General features: G+C 43.7%; 1 protein-coding gene across 1 annotated transcript in view; it reads left to right on the top strand.

Moving 5' to 3' along the window:
• The first annotated feature begins 2,204 nt into the window (after nt 1-2,204).
• The window catches only part of LOC137439316 (nucleoprotein TPR-like), a 43,602-nt gene continuing 25,980 nt past the window's right edge, over nt 2,205-19,826 (top strand). The window contains exon 1 of the mRNA XM_068135046.2: nt 2,205-2,289. Coding sequence (XP_067991147.2) covers nt 2,279-2,289 — 11 coding nt within the window. The 5' untranslated portion in view covers nt 2,205-2,278. The remainder of the gene's footprint in view (nt 2,290-19,826) is intronic.

A 19,826-nucleotide genomic window follows, 5' to 3' on the forward strand; every position in this document is an offset into this window, starting at 1 on the left:
TGCTAAAGCAAACAATTGCCAAGGTAAGGATGTGGCTTGTGTGATGAAATCAAGGATGTCCACCAGAAGACTCCAAAGTGAGCTTTTATTCACTTGAATGCAACACATCTATAAAGGAAATATAAAGCACTAATAAGCAAGCATCCCCAGACAACCTTCATTAATGCCGAGGCAATGCAGAGACATTTGCGGATACATATGCATGTCATTAGCGGTCTCACCAACTTAAAGACCCATAGCAGCAGAAATGAACCCTCCTCGCTTACAGGTGGTTTTATAAGCCGCTCACCACGCGGTCGACACAGGGACTGCATCGTCAGTAATGTATTGAGGAAGGAGGACACAGCTCGGAGATGGAACCCACAATTTCATATCAGCTTGCCCTGGGAGCTACTTTCATGCACTGCCTGTTGCTCCATCATTTGACTGTGTTTTCCCTTCCATCAGGCAGAACGTTTGGAAGGAGAGTTGGCTCGTCTGCAACAATCTAATCGGGAGCTCAGTGAGAGAAACGTGCAGATGCAGGATGAGATAATACTATGGAAGAACAGAGTTCAGGTTTGCACCTCTTCCTTGCGTTTATTTTACCGTGTTCTTACCTCAGAGTCAGCCTGATGTATGCTTCCTTGCTGCCTTTGAACAAGCAACTCCTGAACATTTATAATTGTCTTCATCTACCACTGGCCATGGCCCTGTCCCAGAAGATTGCGAACCAGGCAGCAGGAAAAGAGATTAAAAAGGTGAAACGCCTGAAAAGTGAACACGTCAGCATCCAGCAGCAGCTGCAACACCTCTTGGAGGATGTTACCAGTCTCGAGGCTGAGTATGCTTGGTGGGACATTCGTTGCAGACAGACCTTTATGCTATACATCACAGCACTTTATTTAGACCTCAGTGAAGCACTTGATTTGTTTGACCTCTTGGTCTTCATTCTGTCTCTCTCTGTCCTCTTCCCCCTTTTTTTTGTTCAGGGTTTCCGCAACAACACGGGCAGTGGAACAGACAACAGCTGAGGCAATTCATATAGAGTGTGAAGCTTTGCAGCATGAAGTTGCTGAAAAGGATAATCTATCTATAATTCCAGTAATCTCTGTGTGTATGTGTGTGTGTTTGTCTGTGACCGCTGTTTCTCGACAACCACGGGTCCGATATACTTGAAACTTGCCAGGTATATTGCTGGGGACCCGAGGATGTGCCTTTTCAAGGTTTGAAATTAATCGGACAAGTGGTTCCCAAGGTATGGTCACCGTACTCGCAAGCCGTTCGCTTTGGCTTTGCGAATGTACCAAACCATTTCATGTAAATAGAGGGGGGGGTTCTACCGTACTCGCAAGCCGTTCGCTTTGGCTTTGCGAATGGACCAAACCATTTCATGTAAATAGAGGGGGGGGGGGGGGTTCTGTGGTCGTTACTGCCACGTGGTTTCAAAGTTTTTTTTTGTTGTTGTTGTTTGCACGCATGTTTTTTTGCACCCACGTACGGGCACGCCCTAGTATTATAAAAGAGGTGAAGAAGATTGGCCAAGGATAGAAATCACAATTCGAAGAGCTGAAGTTGCAATACGATCAGCTTGGTTGACTTGTTTGAGTTTCCTGTTTTGGCCATTGTTCTTCCAGTTTTGTTTTTCTAACGTTGATGGATACTCATCTTGTGCGCACTGCCCTCTCACGTCCAGCTTCTTGCTTTAGCTGCTGACCGAACCCCTCAAGCTGCCTCCTCCCAGGCCAACCTCGTGACCTCTGAACCCACGACCTCTGATTCCACAAGCCAACAGGAAGGAGTTCGGCTGCAAGAGCTGCAGACCAATCTTGCTGCCGTCCAACAGGCTTGTTGTTTTATCTTACAACATTTTTGTAAGAGGTGTGCTGGTTGCAGGAATTTTATGTGAAATGACCATTACTCAAGTTGATGCACATTAGATGTGATGAAAATTCCATACTAGGAACTCAGAGATGATGGGTTCACTTCGTCAGCAGTACACGTATTTTCAGCTGAAAACTGAGCAAGTCACAGAAAATTGTTTTTTTTGTTTTTTTTTGTGACAACAACCATCTGGTTCAATCATTGCCTTCTTTGTGGAGGGCCAATAATCTGCTGGTACAAACCAGTCTGTTCTACTTATAAAATGAGCTCATGTTTTTACGTGTTGTGATGTTGCAGTCCCGAGCTGCAAGGGAGGCTGAGCTTGCTGCAGAGAGGCAGACCTGTGAGCAGCTCAGGGCAGAGGTGTTTGAACTCCGCTCTGCACCCCCACTTAAGGCTCGAGAGGGCTCACCAGATGGATCCAAGGTATCTGTCTAGCCTTGTTTTTCTTTTTGGGGTTTTTTGTAGAATGTGTAGACTTGTGGAGGAGCTAGAACATAGAATGGATCAGGAAGTAACAAAAGGAACAGAAATAGAGTGTAGGTGGTGTCAGGGAACTTTCTAACTGAACCCTGAAGGTAATAATTTGAGACGAAACTCAGATACAAAATAACTTGGTACGTCTCTTCAAGCCAAGGTTTATTCCGAATTAGGAGGGAAACTTGTTACACAAAATCGAACTAAGATATAACACGTTGCTTGAACTCTTCTCCCTTCTCGTCCTGCGTCTTCAGATGAATCCGTTTCTTCTCTCGGAGCATTGGTGCTTAAGTAGACCCTCGATCCTTTGATGTAGGAGATTGAAATTCAGAGATCAACACAGAACTTAGCAGCCCGTCTTCCTGGCGCCAAAACCCATCTGCTCTTCATTATCGGTCACTCAAGGCATACCATAGGTCACTTATCCCCGCTTATGTCAACCTTCTCTGTCCTACGCAATTCCACTCTCTGACTAATGCCTCCACCTTTTGGCTTAAGTCAACACTCGAGCCTGGTGTTCTCCGTCTATGGGACAAAGGTTATCTCTTCGGTTCCAAGGCTTTGCCAGACTGCACAGTAAAACACATTCCATCTTTTAACATTGGGTCAAAACTTCGTTTCTCCACGTTCTGGCATGCTATAAGAACAAAGTTTATATTGACGTACATTTTAATCATTTGCATACCTCACCGACCCTAACAAATATGACATATTTATCTATACTTCCACAATCCCTGATTTTTCCTTTGGTTAAATTAACAATTTAATCAACTTCCTATTAAATATTCTAACCACAAATTTGGTAATCCAATTTTTTCATACATAAGGCATAAGGCATACACCATCATCCTGAAAGAATCTGATCACAAAACATTTCTTAGTTCATTGACTCTTTCCATATTGATAATGCAATTCATTTCATTTGCATAAAGCATACAACACTTCACCTTTACCAAAACACAATAATTTCAATTCACCATTTAAAAATAATAAAGCATCTGCAACATTTGGCCGTACATTTTGCTTCAAACAAATATTGGCTTTGTGTTTGAAAAGAATAGAAGAGGCCGATCACTCGTGTTTGAAATTCAAGTATGAAACATTTTCTTCTGATGTCTTCATAGCACCTACACTATTTCGCGTAGGATTTTCCGCTGTTGTGATAGCTGGGCGGAGTCACAAACTGACCCTGCTCTGCATGTAGCATCCTTGCCACTCTTGCTGTGAGCCATAGTAGATTTGAACAAGGCCTTTGTCCAGTTGTAGTCGACTTGCCTCCTCACTCATCATGAGCATGGAGCAAGTGTTGATGTGATGTTGGTTGACCAGCAAGATGTGGAACAGAGATGCCAGATGCATCCACAACGATGTTAGGACCATGGTTCATACCAGGAGCCTCCAGCAGAATCATGCACAGCTGTTGTGAAAGAAAAGCACAGCCGTCCACTTACAGCTCCACACAGGCTCTCCAGATGTTGGTGGAGTAATGACACACGTCACCGCATCCAGTAGAAATCGCAGGCAAGATGTCGCCATCCCGCAATTGCTGACTTGATGAATGTTTGAGGCCTTTGAACAAAAATAAGTGATCGCCTTTCTTCCATATGTTGCAGTGTGATCCAGGCAAATGGTCACATAAATTTTCTTTGGTGAAGGTAAGCATCCATTTCCAATTTTACAAAGGATAATATCTTCATCATTCTTTAAGAAGGAGGGTGTATGCCAAGATTAACTTCATTTTTAGCAGCAAATTTTCTTTCTCAAACTTCTTCCCAATTCCGTTAGCACTCCCTTTGAGATGTGATCTGGTCTTATCCTTTTACTCAGCCACATCTGAATCTGCTTTCCACACACACTGAATCAGATAGGGTACATATTATCATGAAATCACCATATTTTAACTAATGTATTTCTTATAACAGTTTCACCTTCAACAATTTGTTGTTTTCCTTAAAACATTCAAAAAAGTTATATTCATTTATATGCGTCACACAAATAATATTCAAATCAGGTATATATTTGACTACTAAACTAAGAATAGCATTTAAAATTGCTTTCAAATCAATATAGTTTGAAAATTAAACTCATGCAGTTATTTTAGCACTACTCAAAGAAAATAAATGCATTACAAGTACACATACATTCAAAGTACACCGCCCCATGCCAAATAATTAAATATGCTGCAGCGCGGCATTGCCGGGGCGCCTTCGGCGCCCGGCAATACCGCAGTGCAGCTCATTGAGGCTGCATTGGGAGGGAGAGGTGTACACTAATTGATTGATTAATTGTATAATTAAAATCAATAAAAGATTATCACAAAATATTTTCATAATCAATTGGCTAATCGCATAACTAAACCACTAGTGCTTCATCCGAAGATGTATCTTTTAGAAATTTAATTAAATAAGTCATTTATAAAAAATTAAATAATTAATTGATTACTCAATAAATAATTAATCGATTAATCAATAAATAATTAATAGATGAAATGATTAATCAATAAATCAAAAATATCCTTGATAGCCACATCACTTGGTCACTCATGTCCAAATATTAGCTTCCCAGCTCAAAAGGTGCCTGAGATATTGGCCAAATGAGAAAGAAAATAAATAAATGATTAATAATGAAAATAAATAAATAATAATCATAAAAAAATTAAATTATTAATCAATTTGGTCAGAGAACACATAAACTACCACTATTTCATCAGAATCAGTAACTTAAAAAAAAAATTTTTTTTTGCCATTAATCGAATAATTAAATAATTAATCGATTAATTGATTAATTAATAAATCAAAAATAGCCTTTGCAGCCAAATCACCTGGTCATTGGCATGTCCAAATAACAGCTTCCTAACTCAAAAGGTGCCTGAGTTAATGGTCAGAAGAGAAAGGAAATTTGATTAATTAAATAAGTACTTAATTAATCGCTAATAATTAAATAACTCCTCAATTTATTGATTATTCAAAAAACAAAAAATACCGTTTTTGAGAAAGGACTTGTTCACTACTGTGCCGAAATTTCAGCTTCCTAGCTCAAAGGATGGCTGAGATATCATCCGGACAAACAAACAAGAAAGCAAGAAAACAAACAACCAGAGTGAAAACTGAGTACTCTCTTTCAGCGTGCGTCACTGCCGAGCCCCCTTCGGTGCCCGGCAATGACGATTTGCAATGCCTAGAGATGGCATAGGAAAAGAGCGGTGTACAATAATGAGTGTATATGATTAAAATCACAAACAGGAATGTCTAATTCCCAACAAATTATGCTTAACAAACAAACTGTGCATAATGTATCATTATCATAATATCATAGTCCTCCCTACTTTTTTTTTTTTTTTTTTCATTTAACAGTGTAACTTGTGGTGATATGAGTTCACTGATCTGGTAAAACTGACACAATGCATAACATTTTCATTATGCCATTATCTTAACTCTACTGTACTCATTTACAACATTACTTGATTCAATCTTTTAATCTCGGTATTATTCATATTGTTGCGGATATGAGGACTGTATTTTTATTATTGTGTGTTTTATTATTATTATCATTGTATATTCTGCGCCTCCTGCCTCCGGAGCTGTGTAAAGGTCAAAGGGCGTCCCATAATTTGTCCATAAAGCATCCACACAACAGCTAATCATAGAAGACCCCTGTTCGATAGCTTATATCTTATTATGTGTTTTAGGGTAAGGCTGTGTCTCCCATTAATTGAAATACTCCATTGAACCAGTGAAAGAGATAGATTCCCTTCATTCCCACTCCCAAAACTTCCATTCCCCCTTTTCGTCAATTGCCATTCGCATTGCCAACTGCATTTTGGGCGGTTTTCTCTTCATCCGCCATTGACCACGAGGCAGGGTTGGGGAAGAAAGGCGGGTCCCCACCTTGTCATAGAGGGGAGGAGTGAGTCAGCCCCACTCAACCAACCACGAACAAGGGGTTGGACTTGGAGAGGGTGTGGAGAGAAACATCGAGGAGGTTCGCGAAGGTTGAGGGGTGGGGCCTATATAACCCGCAGGCAGGGCGTTCCCAAGGAAGAAGGGAGATGAGCCTTTACCGAGAGACGAGAGGGAGTCCAAGGAGTTGAGTCCAACCAAGAAGTCCAGAGTTGAACTGCAGCTCGAGCCACCGCAACTGCATTTGCTGCAGCTGGAGCCACCGAAACTGCAGCCACAGCAGCGTGAGGCCTGGACGGCAGTTTGGAGCAGGGCCGCGGAGGAGCGGCAGCTGCCCAACGAGTCAATCGTGCTGAAGGACCAGTGGACCTCCCTATCCCGCCAGCCATCCATCTCCCGCCAGTCCTATCATCATTCCCCGAGTGAGTCTGTCCTTGTTTGTTCTGTCCCTGGGTTAATTAAGACTGTAGGTAAGCTAGCGTTGCACTGTGTATCTAATCTCGTCTGTAAATAAACGTGACTGCTTTCTTCCTACTTATATGTGTAAATAATAAATCCAATTCCTCTTCTGTACGTCTTCTTCCTCTTTGTATTCGGTCGCTTTAGAGTTTTCCCGATTGAATAGCGTTGGCGCGATCCGGCCAAAGTTTGGGGCAAATCGGGTATTAGTCGGGGAATAACTGTTCGGTCGCGGTTACACCACCGCTCGGTCAAAATAACATCTTTAACCGCGTCCGTAACAATTGGTGTCAGGGAGTGAGATACGGACCCGAAGCGCGCTTAATGCGCTCAAAATTACAAGCTGCTGGAAATTTGTGTTGTTTTACAAAAAACCCGAATTTTGAAATCGCGCCATGGCTGGTCAAGGCGATCGGATGCCGGTGGGTGAGCTAGAGGAGGGGTTAGGAGTAACCCAGGATCAGAGGGACGAAGGAGAGGAGAACATTGGCAATGTGGTTGAGGGAGTATCAGACGCGCAAAATGGTGCTCTCGCGCACGAGGTTACGGGCGCGCAAAATGGCGCCTTTGCGCACGTGGGTGTAGCGGCACCAAATCTGGCGGCGCCCGTGACCGTAGCAGCACCGGTGAATTGGGACCTCTTTATGATACAAATAAAGGCGCTCATGGTCCAGACAAGTGAAGACCTGAGGAATGAATTGGGGGTAATGGGGAACCGGATGGAGGCTCAGAGTGAGCAAATGGGGGCAATGAGGGACGAATTGGGGGGCAAAATGGGGGTAATGGGGGGCGAAATGGGGGGCAAAATGGGGGAACGGCTAGAAGCTAAATTTGAGGGGTTAGACAACGGGATAAAAGAGGTAAAGAATGGGTTAACGGGGGTGGAAAATAGAATGGCTGCCCAGGAGAATCAGTTAGAGGGGGTGAAAAATGGGTTAATGGGGTTAGAAAATAGGATGGAAGACAAATTGCGGGAGAAAGGGGAACAATCCGCCCGGGAAATCGAACAGATGGGGAACCAGATAGAGGAGGTGAAAATCGGGTTAGAAAGTAAATTGGATGCTCAGAGGGATGAATTGGGACAGATGAGGGTAGCATCTACAAAAGAGAGGGAGGAGATGAAAGAGGAGATACGACGAGGTGTAAGTGAGGAGGTCTCGGGGGTACACGAGGAGGTAAAGCGAGGTGAAAAGCATATAGAGAAAGAGGTGAGGAATAATATGGCTAGGTTACAGGGGGGAATAGAGGGTCTGACGAAGAGAGTAGAACAGCTGACAGTGGGACAAAAGGAACTAGTGGACCAAGTGGAAAAGAACACGGCAATAATCGGGGGGTTAAAGGCGACACAAAAAGAAATAAAAAATGACTTAATAGCGACACAGAGGCAATGTCAGATGGTACGTGAGGGACTGACAATGAGGTTGGACGAGGTGACAGAGGTAATGGAAACGAACGACCGGCAGGTGAGGACGCACATAGAAACGGTCAAAATAGCCTTAGAGGACGAACTTGAGGAGACGCACCGGGAAATAAAAGAGGTGAAGCAAAAATTAGAGGAAGTGGAAGAAGAGGTGAGTGAAATTAAGAAGAGACGGACAGAAACTAAGAGAGAAATACAGGAGGAGGTGATGGAATATGTACAAGGTCGGTGCTCAACTCATGATGTGCTGCTCACTAACCAAATAAAGAGTTTGTAGGTGGCGAAGGAGGTGAGGAGACGAGGTGCCAAGGTGAGTGGCGATATACGTGGAAATGTACATGATGTGAGGGGAGCTTCAGTCGGCTTGGGGGTTGTTGTGGACCCGGGTGTTCGTGAGAGGCCGTTGGTGAAGTGTGCGACAGGTCTGGTGTGCGAAAAACGAGGTGTGCGAGAATGTCCGACCATGGGGTGTGTGAGGAAAAAGTGCACGCCAAGGAGTGAGTGTGCTGTCGAGAGTGAGTCGGTCGTAGCGCGTATGCGAGGGAGCACATGGAAGCGCGGTGTGGCGAGTGTTACGGAGGAAGTAACGAAAGAGTGTGCGCAAGAGGATGCGTGAGAAAGGTGTGTAACGGAGAGGTGCATGGGGAAAGAGTGCGCTGTTAAGAGTGAAGGAGAATGCACGCCTGTGGTGAGAGTTACAGAGGATGTAACGAAAGAGTGTGCGCAAGAGGATGCGCGAGAAAGGTGTGTAACGGACAGGGGCATGAGAAAAGAGTGCGCTGTCGAGAGTAAGGGTGAGTGCGTTGTCAAGAGTGGAGGTGAGAGTAGTGAGAGTGACACGGAGCGTGAGTTGGTTGTGACAGGTGAGCGAGGATGTACACCTGGAATGGAAGGATGCACACCTGGAATGGTAGAGCGTGTGTGGGAATGCACACTTGAGTTGGTCGTGAGGCACGTGGTTGGGTGTGCGAGTGAGAGCACACCTGTGATTGTCACAGAGGAGGTGACCGAGAAGGGGGCGCGAAGAGGTGTGTTGGTGAGGTGTGCGAGCGACGAATGTGTGCCAAGGTGTTCGGTGGTCAGGTGTGTGACCAAGTCTGTGAGTGGAATGAGTGTACCTGGGTGTGTTAGAGAAGGTGCAATGACCAAGAGCAGGGAGACAGCTGGATGTATGAGCAAGGAATGGGCTGCGGGGTGTAAGCATGCAGGTGAGGCATCGACGGTAACCGGGTTAGCGGTTAGAGCGCCTTATAGCCGAATCGGGCCCTCGGTGCGTGCCGGGCTTCGCGTGCCGCGAGAACCAGCGGGGATCCGAAGCACGGCGGGTTCGAAAGGACCGCCGTACGTGATCCACGCTGGGCCGCGCTGGGAACGGCCGCGTCCGTGCTCCACTAGGCGGAGCGGGCAGCCCGATAGGAAGGGTCGTCATGGCGACCCCCTTTTGTGGAGACGTTCCGGCAGGTCGAGATCGGGCAATTGGATGGCTCGGTGCCGAGATGGTGCGTGGGATCTCGGCCCGGGTAAGCCTCCTTCCCTGCACCGAATGTCGGACGCATCCAACCGCCGGTACCAAAGAACCCGCATTCATTGCTCGGCTGTACGAAGCCGGGCTGTAGACGTGAATTGGCGCACCGAGAGGATCTAATAAGTAGACGGGTGATGAGGTTAGTGTTTTGGACCCAAAATTAGAAAAAGGCAAAATTTGATGATTGGTACGGTGATTGGCAGATGATTGGCAAAATTTTTGATTGGTTTAAATTTGATGTGCAAAATTGATAGTGGGACCTCCCCGATGTGGTGGGATGGGCAATCCACCATCCCTCACAGCTGGGGGGGGGGGGGGGGGCAAAGGAGCACTAGTTTATGAGGTTTATGGCAGTGAAAACTGGCCCGGGTGGGTTAGGATATTGTGTGTAGGGACCTAGAAGATGACATTAGGTAACGTTAAGATTAGTTAGTGACAAGGATACCTGTAGTGGGGACGCAGGTAGATTAGAGTGGATGATAATGACGTGGTATGTGCTTAGTTTAAAGGGAAGACGGGGAGCACTAAGTTAGCAGGGTAACAGGTAGATGAGATGATGCCGTGTGTTTGAGGATTGAACAGGTGTGATTGCACAGGTGTGCAACTGAACAGGTGAATGGAGCAGTGTTTGAGTGATGGTGATGGTGAGGTGTGTTGTGTTGACCAACTGGTCCAGGAAGAGGAGGAAGGTGCAGGTGGCACCAGGTGTGAGTGCACAGGTGTGCACCAACAGGTGTGTGGAATACATGGTAGTGTGGAATACATGGTAGTGTGGAATATCTGGAGTATTGGAATGGATGGTCGTGGAGTGAGTATGGTGGAAATTATGGAGTGGAGTGGATGGTGCGAAGGTGTGAATGGGGGAAGAGTGGACCCCCATCACGAATACCCGGGGCGGGTAGTGTAAGTGTTAGGTAGAGGGTATAGGTAAATTGTGGTTGGATATTGGCATCTGTGGTGCAGGTGAGAGAATAGTATTTGGATGGGTGCATTAGTGTTGTGGAAATGGCTGGGCGTGTAGCCTGTTAGTGTGTGTAGTTGGTTTGGGCACTCCACCACTGTGAGGATGTCGGCCAGGTGAGGCCGCAGGTGGGCTCTGGGAGCCGGTAGAGTTGTTGTGGATGGGGCCCGAGGATCCGGAGGACGGACCCGGGTAGCCCAGTGCCAGAGGGCACCAAGGGGTGACAGAGCCAGGAGGGGCCTTCCCCAGTTAGATAGGTTAGGGTGAGGAGCTAGGTAAGCTCGGGTGGCAACTGCAGTGGTGGAGGTGTGCAGGTGGGTAGACCTGCTGGGAGAGCTACACGTCACAGCCCAGAAATTGTGCAAGGGCACCGGGAGATGAATCGGGGGAGTGAGACCCCAAATTGAGAAGCACCACAGTTTGGGCAATGGGAATTGGTTTTTAGAACCCATAGTGTAAGTTGGCCAATGGATTGGCAGGGAAAGACCCCGGGTCGTGTAACGTGTGTTAATGTCATTTAGAGGATAGTTAGGATTGAAGTCTCCTCGCACCATCTACATCCACTCACCTGAGGTGACAGGTACTCCGCACCATGCCATGTTTAATTATTTTTGATGCAAATGTTTTGGATTGTGAGACGCATCATGACGTGGGTGTGACATTGTGCTTTGTGTTCCATCTCTTCCTCCTTATGAGGATTGATGATGAATTGATGATGGCAAATTTTGGATAGTGGGGGAGTGAAGACGAATTTGGTATAAGGGAAATAAGGGGAAGACGTGACGGTAGCGACGGATTGGTAATGTGTAGATTTTGTACATATGGGGTAAGGGCAAGGGTAGTGTAGGTGACAGGGGGGGTGACGTACGGTAGGGACGAGCTTTCTCACTTCGCTCTCCGTACGCATTTCGCCTTGCATTGCCTTATTGATGTGTACCCTTGTGACCTTACCCCTCGCTCATTTGTCTCTTTTGTCTCCCACATGACCTGTGCGCCATTGGGCGCCGAGGGGAGCGTGCGTGAGTCGGCCATTGTGCGCCCGGAACTCTCAGAACCAGCTGTCTGCATCGATGCACCACATGATGGACCACAGGTCTGTGGCCGAGCACCACTGATGGACCCCATGGGTTGGGGCATGGCCCCTCTGCTGGAACCGGCCATGAGGGCCCGAAATCTTGCTGGCGGACCTTGGCCACAGGGCACCGATGCCCCACAGGTGAACCACACGTAGTCGGCCCTGTGGGCCATAAATAAAGAAAATAAAAAAAGGACACATTGGGTGCATTTTTCAGTTCAAATAGGCCGCCAGTTAGAAAAGCAAAAGAAAAAGACAACATCTGGAAGAACAAATAATAATAGCCAGCAGAGGGAGCCGAAGAGCAAGAGACCACCTGCAGGGTTAGGGGTTGTTGATTTATTTTTATTATTGAACATGCATTGAACACTGATGAACTATGGTGACTGCACCGATTGGTGCTTGAGGGTGCTTGTATTGGTGCGTTTTTAGGTGCTTTCACGGTGCATTGATGCAGAGCAGACTGTCTCCCCCCCAGAAAGAACAATTACAGGTCCTGGGTTAGTCTTGTAAATAAAAGTAGCGTCAAGTGTAAATAATGCTCCCCACCGTCAATGTATAGTTTGAAGACCATTCCGCAATTCGGTTAACTGTGGGCGTAAGTCTGTTAGGCAGGGTGCAATGCAGCAGCGGGACACATTTATTTATGTTTTAAAAACTGTCGCACTCAGGGTCAGGTTAAAAGTAGAGGGAACTACACCTACGTGTCACACTAAATAAAAGTTGTAGGCCCGGTACGTGCCTAAGAGGAGGAGGGTGCAGTGTTGCGGATATGAGGACTGTATTTTTTTTATTGTGTGTTTTATTATTATTATTATTGTATATTCTGCGCCTCCTGCCTCTGGAGCTGTGTAAAGGTCAAAGGGCGTCCCATAATTAGTCCATAAAGCATCCACACAACAGCTAATCATAGAAGACCCCTGTTCGATAGCTTATATCTTATTATGTGTTTTAGGGTAAGGCTGTGTCTCCCATTAATTGAAATACTCCATTGCACCAGTGAAAGAGATAGATTCCCTTCATTCCCACTCCCAAAACTTCCATTCCCCCTTTTCGTCAATTGCCATTCGCATTGCCAACTGCATTTTGGGCGGTTTTCTCTTCATCCGCCATTGACCACGAGGCAGGGTTGGGGAAGAAAGGCGGGTCCCCACCTCGTCATAGAGGGGAGGAGTGAGTCAGCCCCACTCAACCAACCACGAACAAGGGGTTGGACTTGGAGAGGGTGTGGAGAGAAACATCGAGGAGGTTCGCGAAGGTTGAGGGGTGGGGCCTATATAACCCGCAGGCAGGGCGTTCCCAAGGAAGAAGGGAGATGAGCCTTTACCGAGAGACGAGAGGGAGTCCAAGGAGTTGAGTCCAACCAAGAAGTCCAGAGTTGAACTGCAGCTCGAGCCACCGCAACTGCATTTGCTGCAGCTGGAGCCACCGAAACTGCAGCCACAGCAGCGTGAGGCCTGGACGGCAGTTTGGAGCAGGGCCGCGGAGGAGCGGCGGCTGCCCAACGAGTCAATCGTGCTGAAGGACCAGTGGACCTCCCTATCCCGCCAGCCATCCATCTCCCGCCAGTCCTATCATCATTCCCCGAGTGAGTCTGTCCTTGTTTGTTCTGTCCCTGGGTTAATTAAGACTGTAGGTAAGCTAGCGTTGCACTGTGTATCTAATCTCGTCTGTAAATAAACGTGACTGCTTTCTTCCTACTTATATGTGTAAATAATAAATCCAATTCCTCTTCTGTACGTCTTCTTCCTCTTTGTATTCGGTCGCTTTAGAGTTTTCCCGATTGAATAGCGGTGGCGCGATCCGGCCAAAGTTTGGGGCAAATCGGGTATTAGTCGGGGAATAACTGTTCGGTCGCGGTTACACCACCGCTCGGTCAAAATAACATCTTTAACCGCGTCCGTAACAATATCATCATAAAATCTTTCTATTTTGGGTCCATATTTGTTTCTATTCTTATTAACTTCCTATGGTTTATCAATTTGTTCCAAAATACCACAACCAAAGGTTTAAACCAAAGCTCTACCAAACTATTCCAAATTTGAACTCAAAATACTAGTGAAACAATGATTCAACAACAACAACAACAACAACATGCATTTTAAAGGCTATTTTCCCTGCTAGAGCGGGGGTTAGCCTTGCGGTCCCCATGACAATCTTCTCCAAAGTGAAACAATGATTCGAAGAATTAATTTCAAGGGGTCAACAAATTTATTTTATAAACATCTAATTTTTCCCCATCCAATAGTTTTCCTTACCGACTGTCATATTGCAACACTTTAATAAACCTTCGAAAAATGTCTCCAAAATCAATAAATTCCGTTTTACTTCCCAAATACTCATCTGTAAATTAGATATTGAATTACAATTTTCTCCCAATTTGTTTGGCCTAAATGGCCGCAAAAGTGGCTGCCAACATGCAGTACCGTTTTTATCTACCAAGCAAGTATTCGTCCACATAAGACCTCTACCAAAATTTTGTTTTAAAACAAATCTGGAATTTCTAATTATATGGATGCACACCCTCAGGGCATTTCAGGCTGCTGTTAACAATCCACTACGATAAATTAATTCCTTTACCCACAATCAAATAATTAATACAAATTGAGGATATTATCCCTATCACATTCATTTATAGATTCATTATGTTGGATCTAATTTTTCCCACTGCTGTAAGGAAGAACAATAGCTCTTATAAGTCTCAGTAATATCGTACTTAATTTACCCAGCATCTAAGAATTGTTTACTATCCATTCCCATCTGTTAACCAGTGACTTTGTTTAAACTCCAAAACTTAATGTGATGAATCCCATGTGTACAACTACCACTTATTGAAACCCCTACTTTTGTAGAAAATATCCAAGTAAGTGTTTTTACGCCCCCTTAACTATTTCTCATCCATTTCTATGCAACTAGTGAGTACTACTGACACCAGTATGCCAATATAGGTGTGCCAGATTAACAAATATGTTGCAGGTACACGTAACATCGCGTTCTGAGGTTAAATAACGTAACAGCGCGTTCACGTCTGCCCCTTGGTTTAAGATTCACAATGCATTCCGTTTTTAGAAACTCACAATAGATCAACTCAGCCAGATTTTCTTTACTATTTTCCCATATCATCTATGCCTAATACACGTCCATACATACAGCACAATTTATATGCTGATAAAATTCAAGTTTATATATATATATATATATATATATATATCAAAAATCCGTGAGTAGAGTACTCTGGTAAATCAGTGTAAGACCTCTTCCAAATTTGGCTGTTTGTACTCCCACATTTTTTTATTAAGTTCATATCCATAAATAGCTTTTATTCTCATATAAATTCTATCAAAAATGGAATCCCAAAATTACTCACAATTATTCTTTACTATTAATTAATGGCTGCTCATAACTCAGCACATCAAATCTTTATATTCCATCTCCCTTGACAAAAGAGATAATTTTCATAATCAAATTATATTTCTATTTTATTTTTACGGATTCTCTGGATATTCGATCCCATCCACATGAAACTATCTATTTCCAGACAAGCACATTGTCGGTTTCAACAATCTTGTAAGAATGACACAAAAAAAAACACACACCCATTTATTATGCGTATTTGTTTGCGTTGGAACCATTATTTGCAGACCAAGATGGGGTCAATTTTATCTCAATTTCATAAAATTTGACCTTTAATTTTAGAAACGCTAATACACAAATAGACAAAAAAGTTTATTCTTAGAAAACCCCTATAATGTCACATTGAAATTACCCTTTCGGTTCCCACAATAATTTATCTAAATTCGACACACAACCATTTACATATCAGTCGACCACTGACCTATCAATCATGCGAAACAATAGTCCAAAATTCCCACCTGATGATCATGTGACTCTTGTCACTTGGTTTCCAAAAAAAAAAATTGCAAAGCAATTGTTCCAAACTTTGTAAATTCAAAAATTGTTTTGCCCAAAATGCTCCCGAAACCCACATTTATATTTGGCAAATATGAGCCTTCCAGAATTAACTCTAATCCTGGATCTTTTAATTGTATGTTCCAAAAAATATCCAATTTCGGCATTTGATCAATTAATTATTAATTTGCTAACAAGCAAAAAAGAAAAAATGAATCATTCTTGCTCCGAAAACTTTTCAGACACAAGAAGCATCGACAGTTATTCATGTTGGTCTAGTAATTTTAATCTGTTGAGGCCAGTCGTCATTTGGGATCTGCAGAAATGAAGGCCTAATCGTTATCTGAGCAAAGTAAGCAAAGTATCTGAGTAAGCACTGGTACCCTTGATCTTGGTTTGCCCTTGCGAAATTGTCTTTTGTTGACATACGGACATCTTCTTTTCCAATGTCCCATTTCTCCACAATTGAAACACCGGTTTCTGTCATTGCCTGCTCTGTCCACCTGTTCACTTGTATTTCTGGGCTGCATCTCTGGATCCCTGGGTTGCCACTGCGATCTCTGGTTATCTCCTGAAACATAAGAAAATTCTCTATACTGTTCTTTTTGGGGAGACAAATGGGAATCAGATGGGACAACTGTCACTTTTATTCCTACATTCGAGGGCAGTCGTGCATATATCTCCTCCAATGTATCCAGTATCCTTTTTATTTTAAGTTATAGGTCCGTTATCCGTTCTTGCTGTTCCCATTGCCTGGATTCTACATCCCAATGATGGAATGCAAGCCAGTCTACCGTTAGATTCTGTCTCCTCCTGGCTTTCAATTCTTGTCCTAATCTCTCCAATCGACTTCGCTCAAATGTACCATCTCTTGGACACTCCTTAGCATGTCCCTTTGTCCACAAATACCAATTTTAAACCTCCCTAATAGCCTCTACACCATAATGGTCGTACATATAATATGTACAAGTACCTTTTTGTGGAATATCTGGTTGTCCTTGTGTATTCTTACAGGCTCCATTCCCCATTCTGCCTGTAAGTGAATAACACTCAGGATTCACTCAATGTACCAAGTAAACTACTAGGATCTGTGCTTTGGAATACACCTGTACACACCTGCACTATGTGTACTGTAAATAAAATCTACTGGGGTTTGTTCCACCTTTTATCAAAGTAGCGTTGGATGCGTTGTTGCCTAGCTTGTTCCTATATGCTGCAGTCGTACTTCCAGGAAGGATCTCTCCACCTGTTCAAACGATGATTTCCAGAGTCTCTCTCACCTGGCTTTTCCACAACCCAATCTCACAGATCGGTATTGCAGATGAGCCAAATGGATCAGTATCAAAATAGGTGAATCAGCAGATATCCCGTTCTGTTGTAGGAGGAATCACACAATGGTAACCACATATATATCTATATATAGACTCACCACCTTGCTCAATTTCCAAGGTTTTCTTCACATTGATAATATCTCACAAATATATCAAGCTTCTTTCTTGAGACCGCACTTTCATTGATCAATCAATTTATCAATATTCATCAATAAATCAAATTAATCATTTTAGATGACTCCATACATCAGACCTTTCCCCATTCTGTCAGAATAGCTTTATCTGTTGACTGAGATCTATGATCATTGGTCGTCAACTCTGACCCATACCCCATGTCAATTGACGAATCACTGTTCTGTTCTAGGGTCATATCTGACATATTTTTCAATTTTGCCTGGTCACCACAAACTTCGACTTTTGCAACCACTAAAGGCAACTCATCCTTCATTCGTGAGACAATCAGCCAAAATTGATCAGACAGATATGAAACAGCTCTTTGAAAAAAAAGAAAGAAATGTCTCAATTTGAATGATACCCAAACTTCTTGACAATTAAAATTTTGTAAAACTCCTGAAATGTTCTACCAATGAATGACAATTAATTCATAATATTTGCCAATTTTAATCCAATCATGCTCAAATTTTGACACTTTATTTAACTCTATTACTTGTACAGCATCATTAATCCTACAGGGCTCAAAAGTTGTCCTTTAAGCCCGTGCAATCATTTTACACCGAAAACTTCATGATCTCATTCCTGTCAATCATAATGTCATGATTTTTAAAAATCATTATCATAACGATTATCATTATTATCATAATCATAGTCATACAATATTCATCCATTTGAAAAGACAAACATTTCCTGTATCATCATTATACTTTTGTCATCACATCCACATGGTATAATCAACAATTGTATAAACAACAACAATCAAGATCAATCAAACAATCAAACAAAGAAAGAGAAAAAAATGGATAGAAAACAAGGAGAGAAAGACTGAAAATGAGACCGAAAAGGAAAGGATGAAAATAAAGAAGAAAAATGAAAAGAAAAAAAATGAGAACTGGACATAGGAAGAAGCTACAATAAGGGTATAAGAGGAGGGAGGGAAGGGGGGAGGAAGGAATAAGGGGGGGGAGAGACAGGTAGAAGACAGGTAAGAGGTAAGAAGGGCGAGGGAAGAGAGGAGGGAAGAGGGGAGGAAAAAGGGTGGGGCGAGGGAGTAGGAGGAGGGATAGGAGGAGGGGTAGGATGAAACAAGGGAGGAAAACGCTAGGGGGGAAGAGGATGGGACAATGGAGGAAGAGGGGTAGGGCAAGGGAGGAGTGAGGCTGGGGGGAGGATGGGGTGGGGGCGGAGGAGATTCTTAAATCATCAACATATTATTTAAACTCATTGGAACAAACGAAGCATTCAGAATCAAAAATAAATTTTCACAGCATGGATTGAAAACATTATACCAAACATTATTGGGTCAACACTTAATTTCATTAGCTCTTATATGAGCCTCAACCCAAGTGAGGTCAAGTGAGAAATGAAGAGAGAGAAAGGGAGACAGAAAGATTGAGAGGGAGAGAGGGGGAAAACAAAGAAGGAGAGAGAGAAGGGGAAAAAAAGAACAGGAGAGATGATCTCTAATAATACTGATGGCAAAGAACAGGTGTGATAACACCTGTGTGACAGGTGAGGATAACTTAATGATATCATAAACATCACCTTGAATTAAAATGAATTAATGTAGCAATGAGCGGAGACAGACAGAGAGACTTGGTGATGAAGAAGGGAAAAGAAATTATGGAATTTTCATTCAATGGCCCTGCCTTATAGAAATTCGAAATACACATACCACGGGATTCCCTCTTATCAATTTTTATCCCAATCGGGTAAAATTTAAATGTCATCCAACATGGCCGCTGGAATAAAACCCTCAAAAAAAATATATTACCCAAAGAGCGGGAGGGGGTGGGGGGAAAGGGGGGCGGGGAGCCAGGAATACAGGTAGATTGGGAGAAGAAGAAGAGAAAAAGATGAAAGCATTTGCTACCTGGAACCTCTCAAAACACATGCATCCTGATCCCAAAGAGGCACAATGCATGGTCATCATACTACTCTCAATAGGACCCCTTGATCCACTGACAGGGAAAAAATTACTCCTGTCAGCATGTCAAAAAAAACGTGATGATGTCATACCGCATGAATGTACTATACTTCCGGATATTCATCCCGACACAATTGCGCCATTTTCCTTTGTAACAAAAAATTTTGGACCATGTCAAAATGTTGACACAACGAAGACCCTTTTCATAAACTCCATTAACGATTTTTACGACTAAAATTTTGTGTTTGCTCAGCACGATCGCCCAATACTAATACACGATCGCCCAATACAATACAGCCGCGACAATACAGGACACGCAAACTGGCGTGCCGAGGTCATAGGTCACCATCACCCATCGGGGGTAGGGTGGGGATACGCGGAGATCAGGATGTGGTGAGGGTAGAGACACGGTGATGGGGGAGGAAGGGGGTCGAGGGGGGGGGGGAGGAGTGAGAGAGTGAGACACACAGAAAGAAAAAAAGGGATAGAGGGAGAGAGAGGGGGAGTGAGAGGGTAAGACAGGGACAAAAAGACAGAGTGTACATTTGAGAAAAGAAAAAAATTTCCGATCCCGTTTCCGATCCACCAAAACTGTCGGAACTTTCTTACTGAACCCTGAAGGTAATAATTTGAGACGAAACTCAGATACAAAAGAACTTGGTACGTCTCTTCAAGCCAAGGTTTATTCCGAATTAGGAGGGAAACTTGTTACACAAAATCGAACTAAGATATAACACGTTGCTTGAACTCTTCTCCCTTCTCGTCCTGCATCTTCAGATGAATCCGTTTCTTCTCTCGGAGCA

The sequence above is a fragment of the Myxine glutinosa genome, chromosome 14 (assembly GCF_964187855.1).
Source record: "Myxine glutinosa chromosome 14, kmMyxGlut1.1, whole genome shotgun sequence".
In the NCBI taxonomy this organism is placed as follows: Eukaryota; Metazoa; Chordata; class Myxini; order Myxiniformes; family Myxinidae; genus Myxine; species Myxine glutinosa.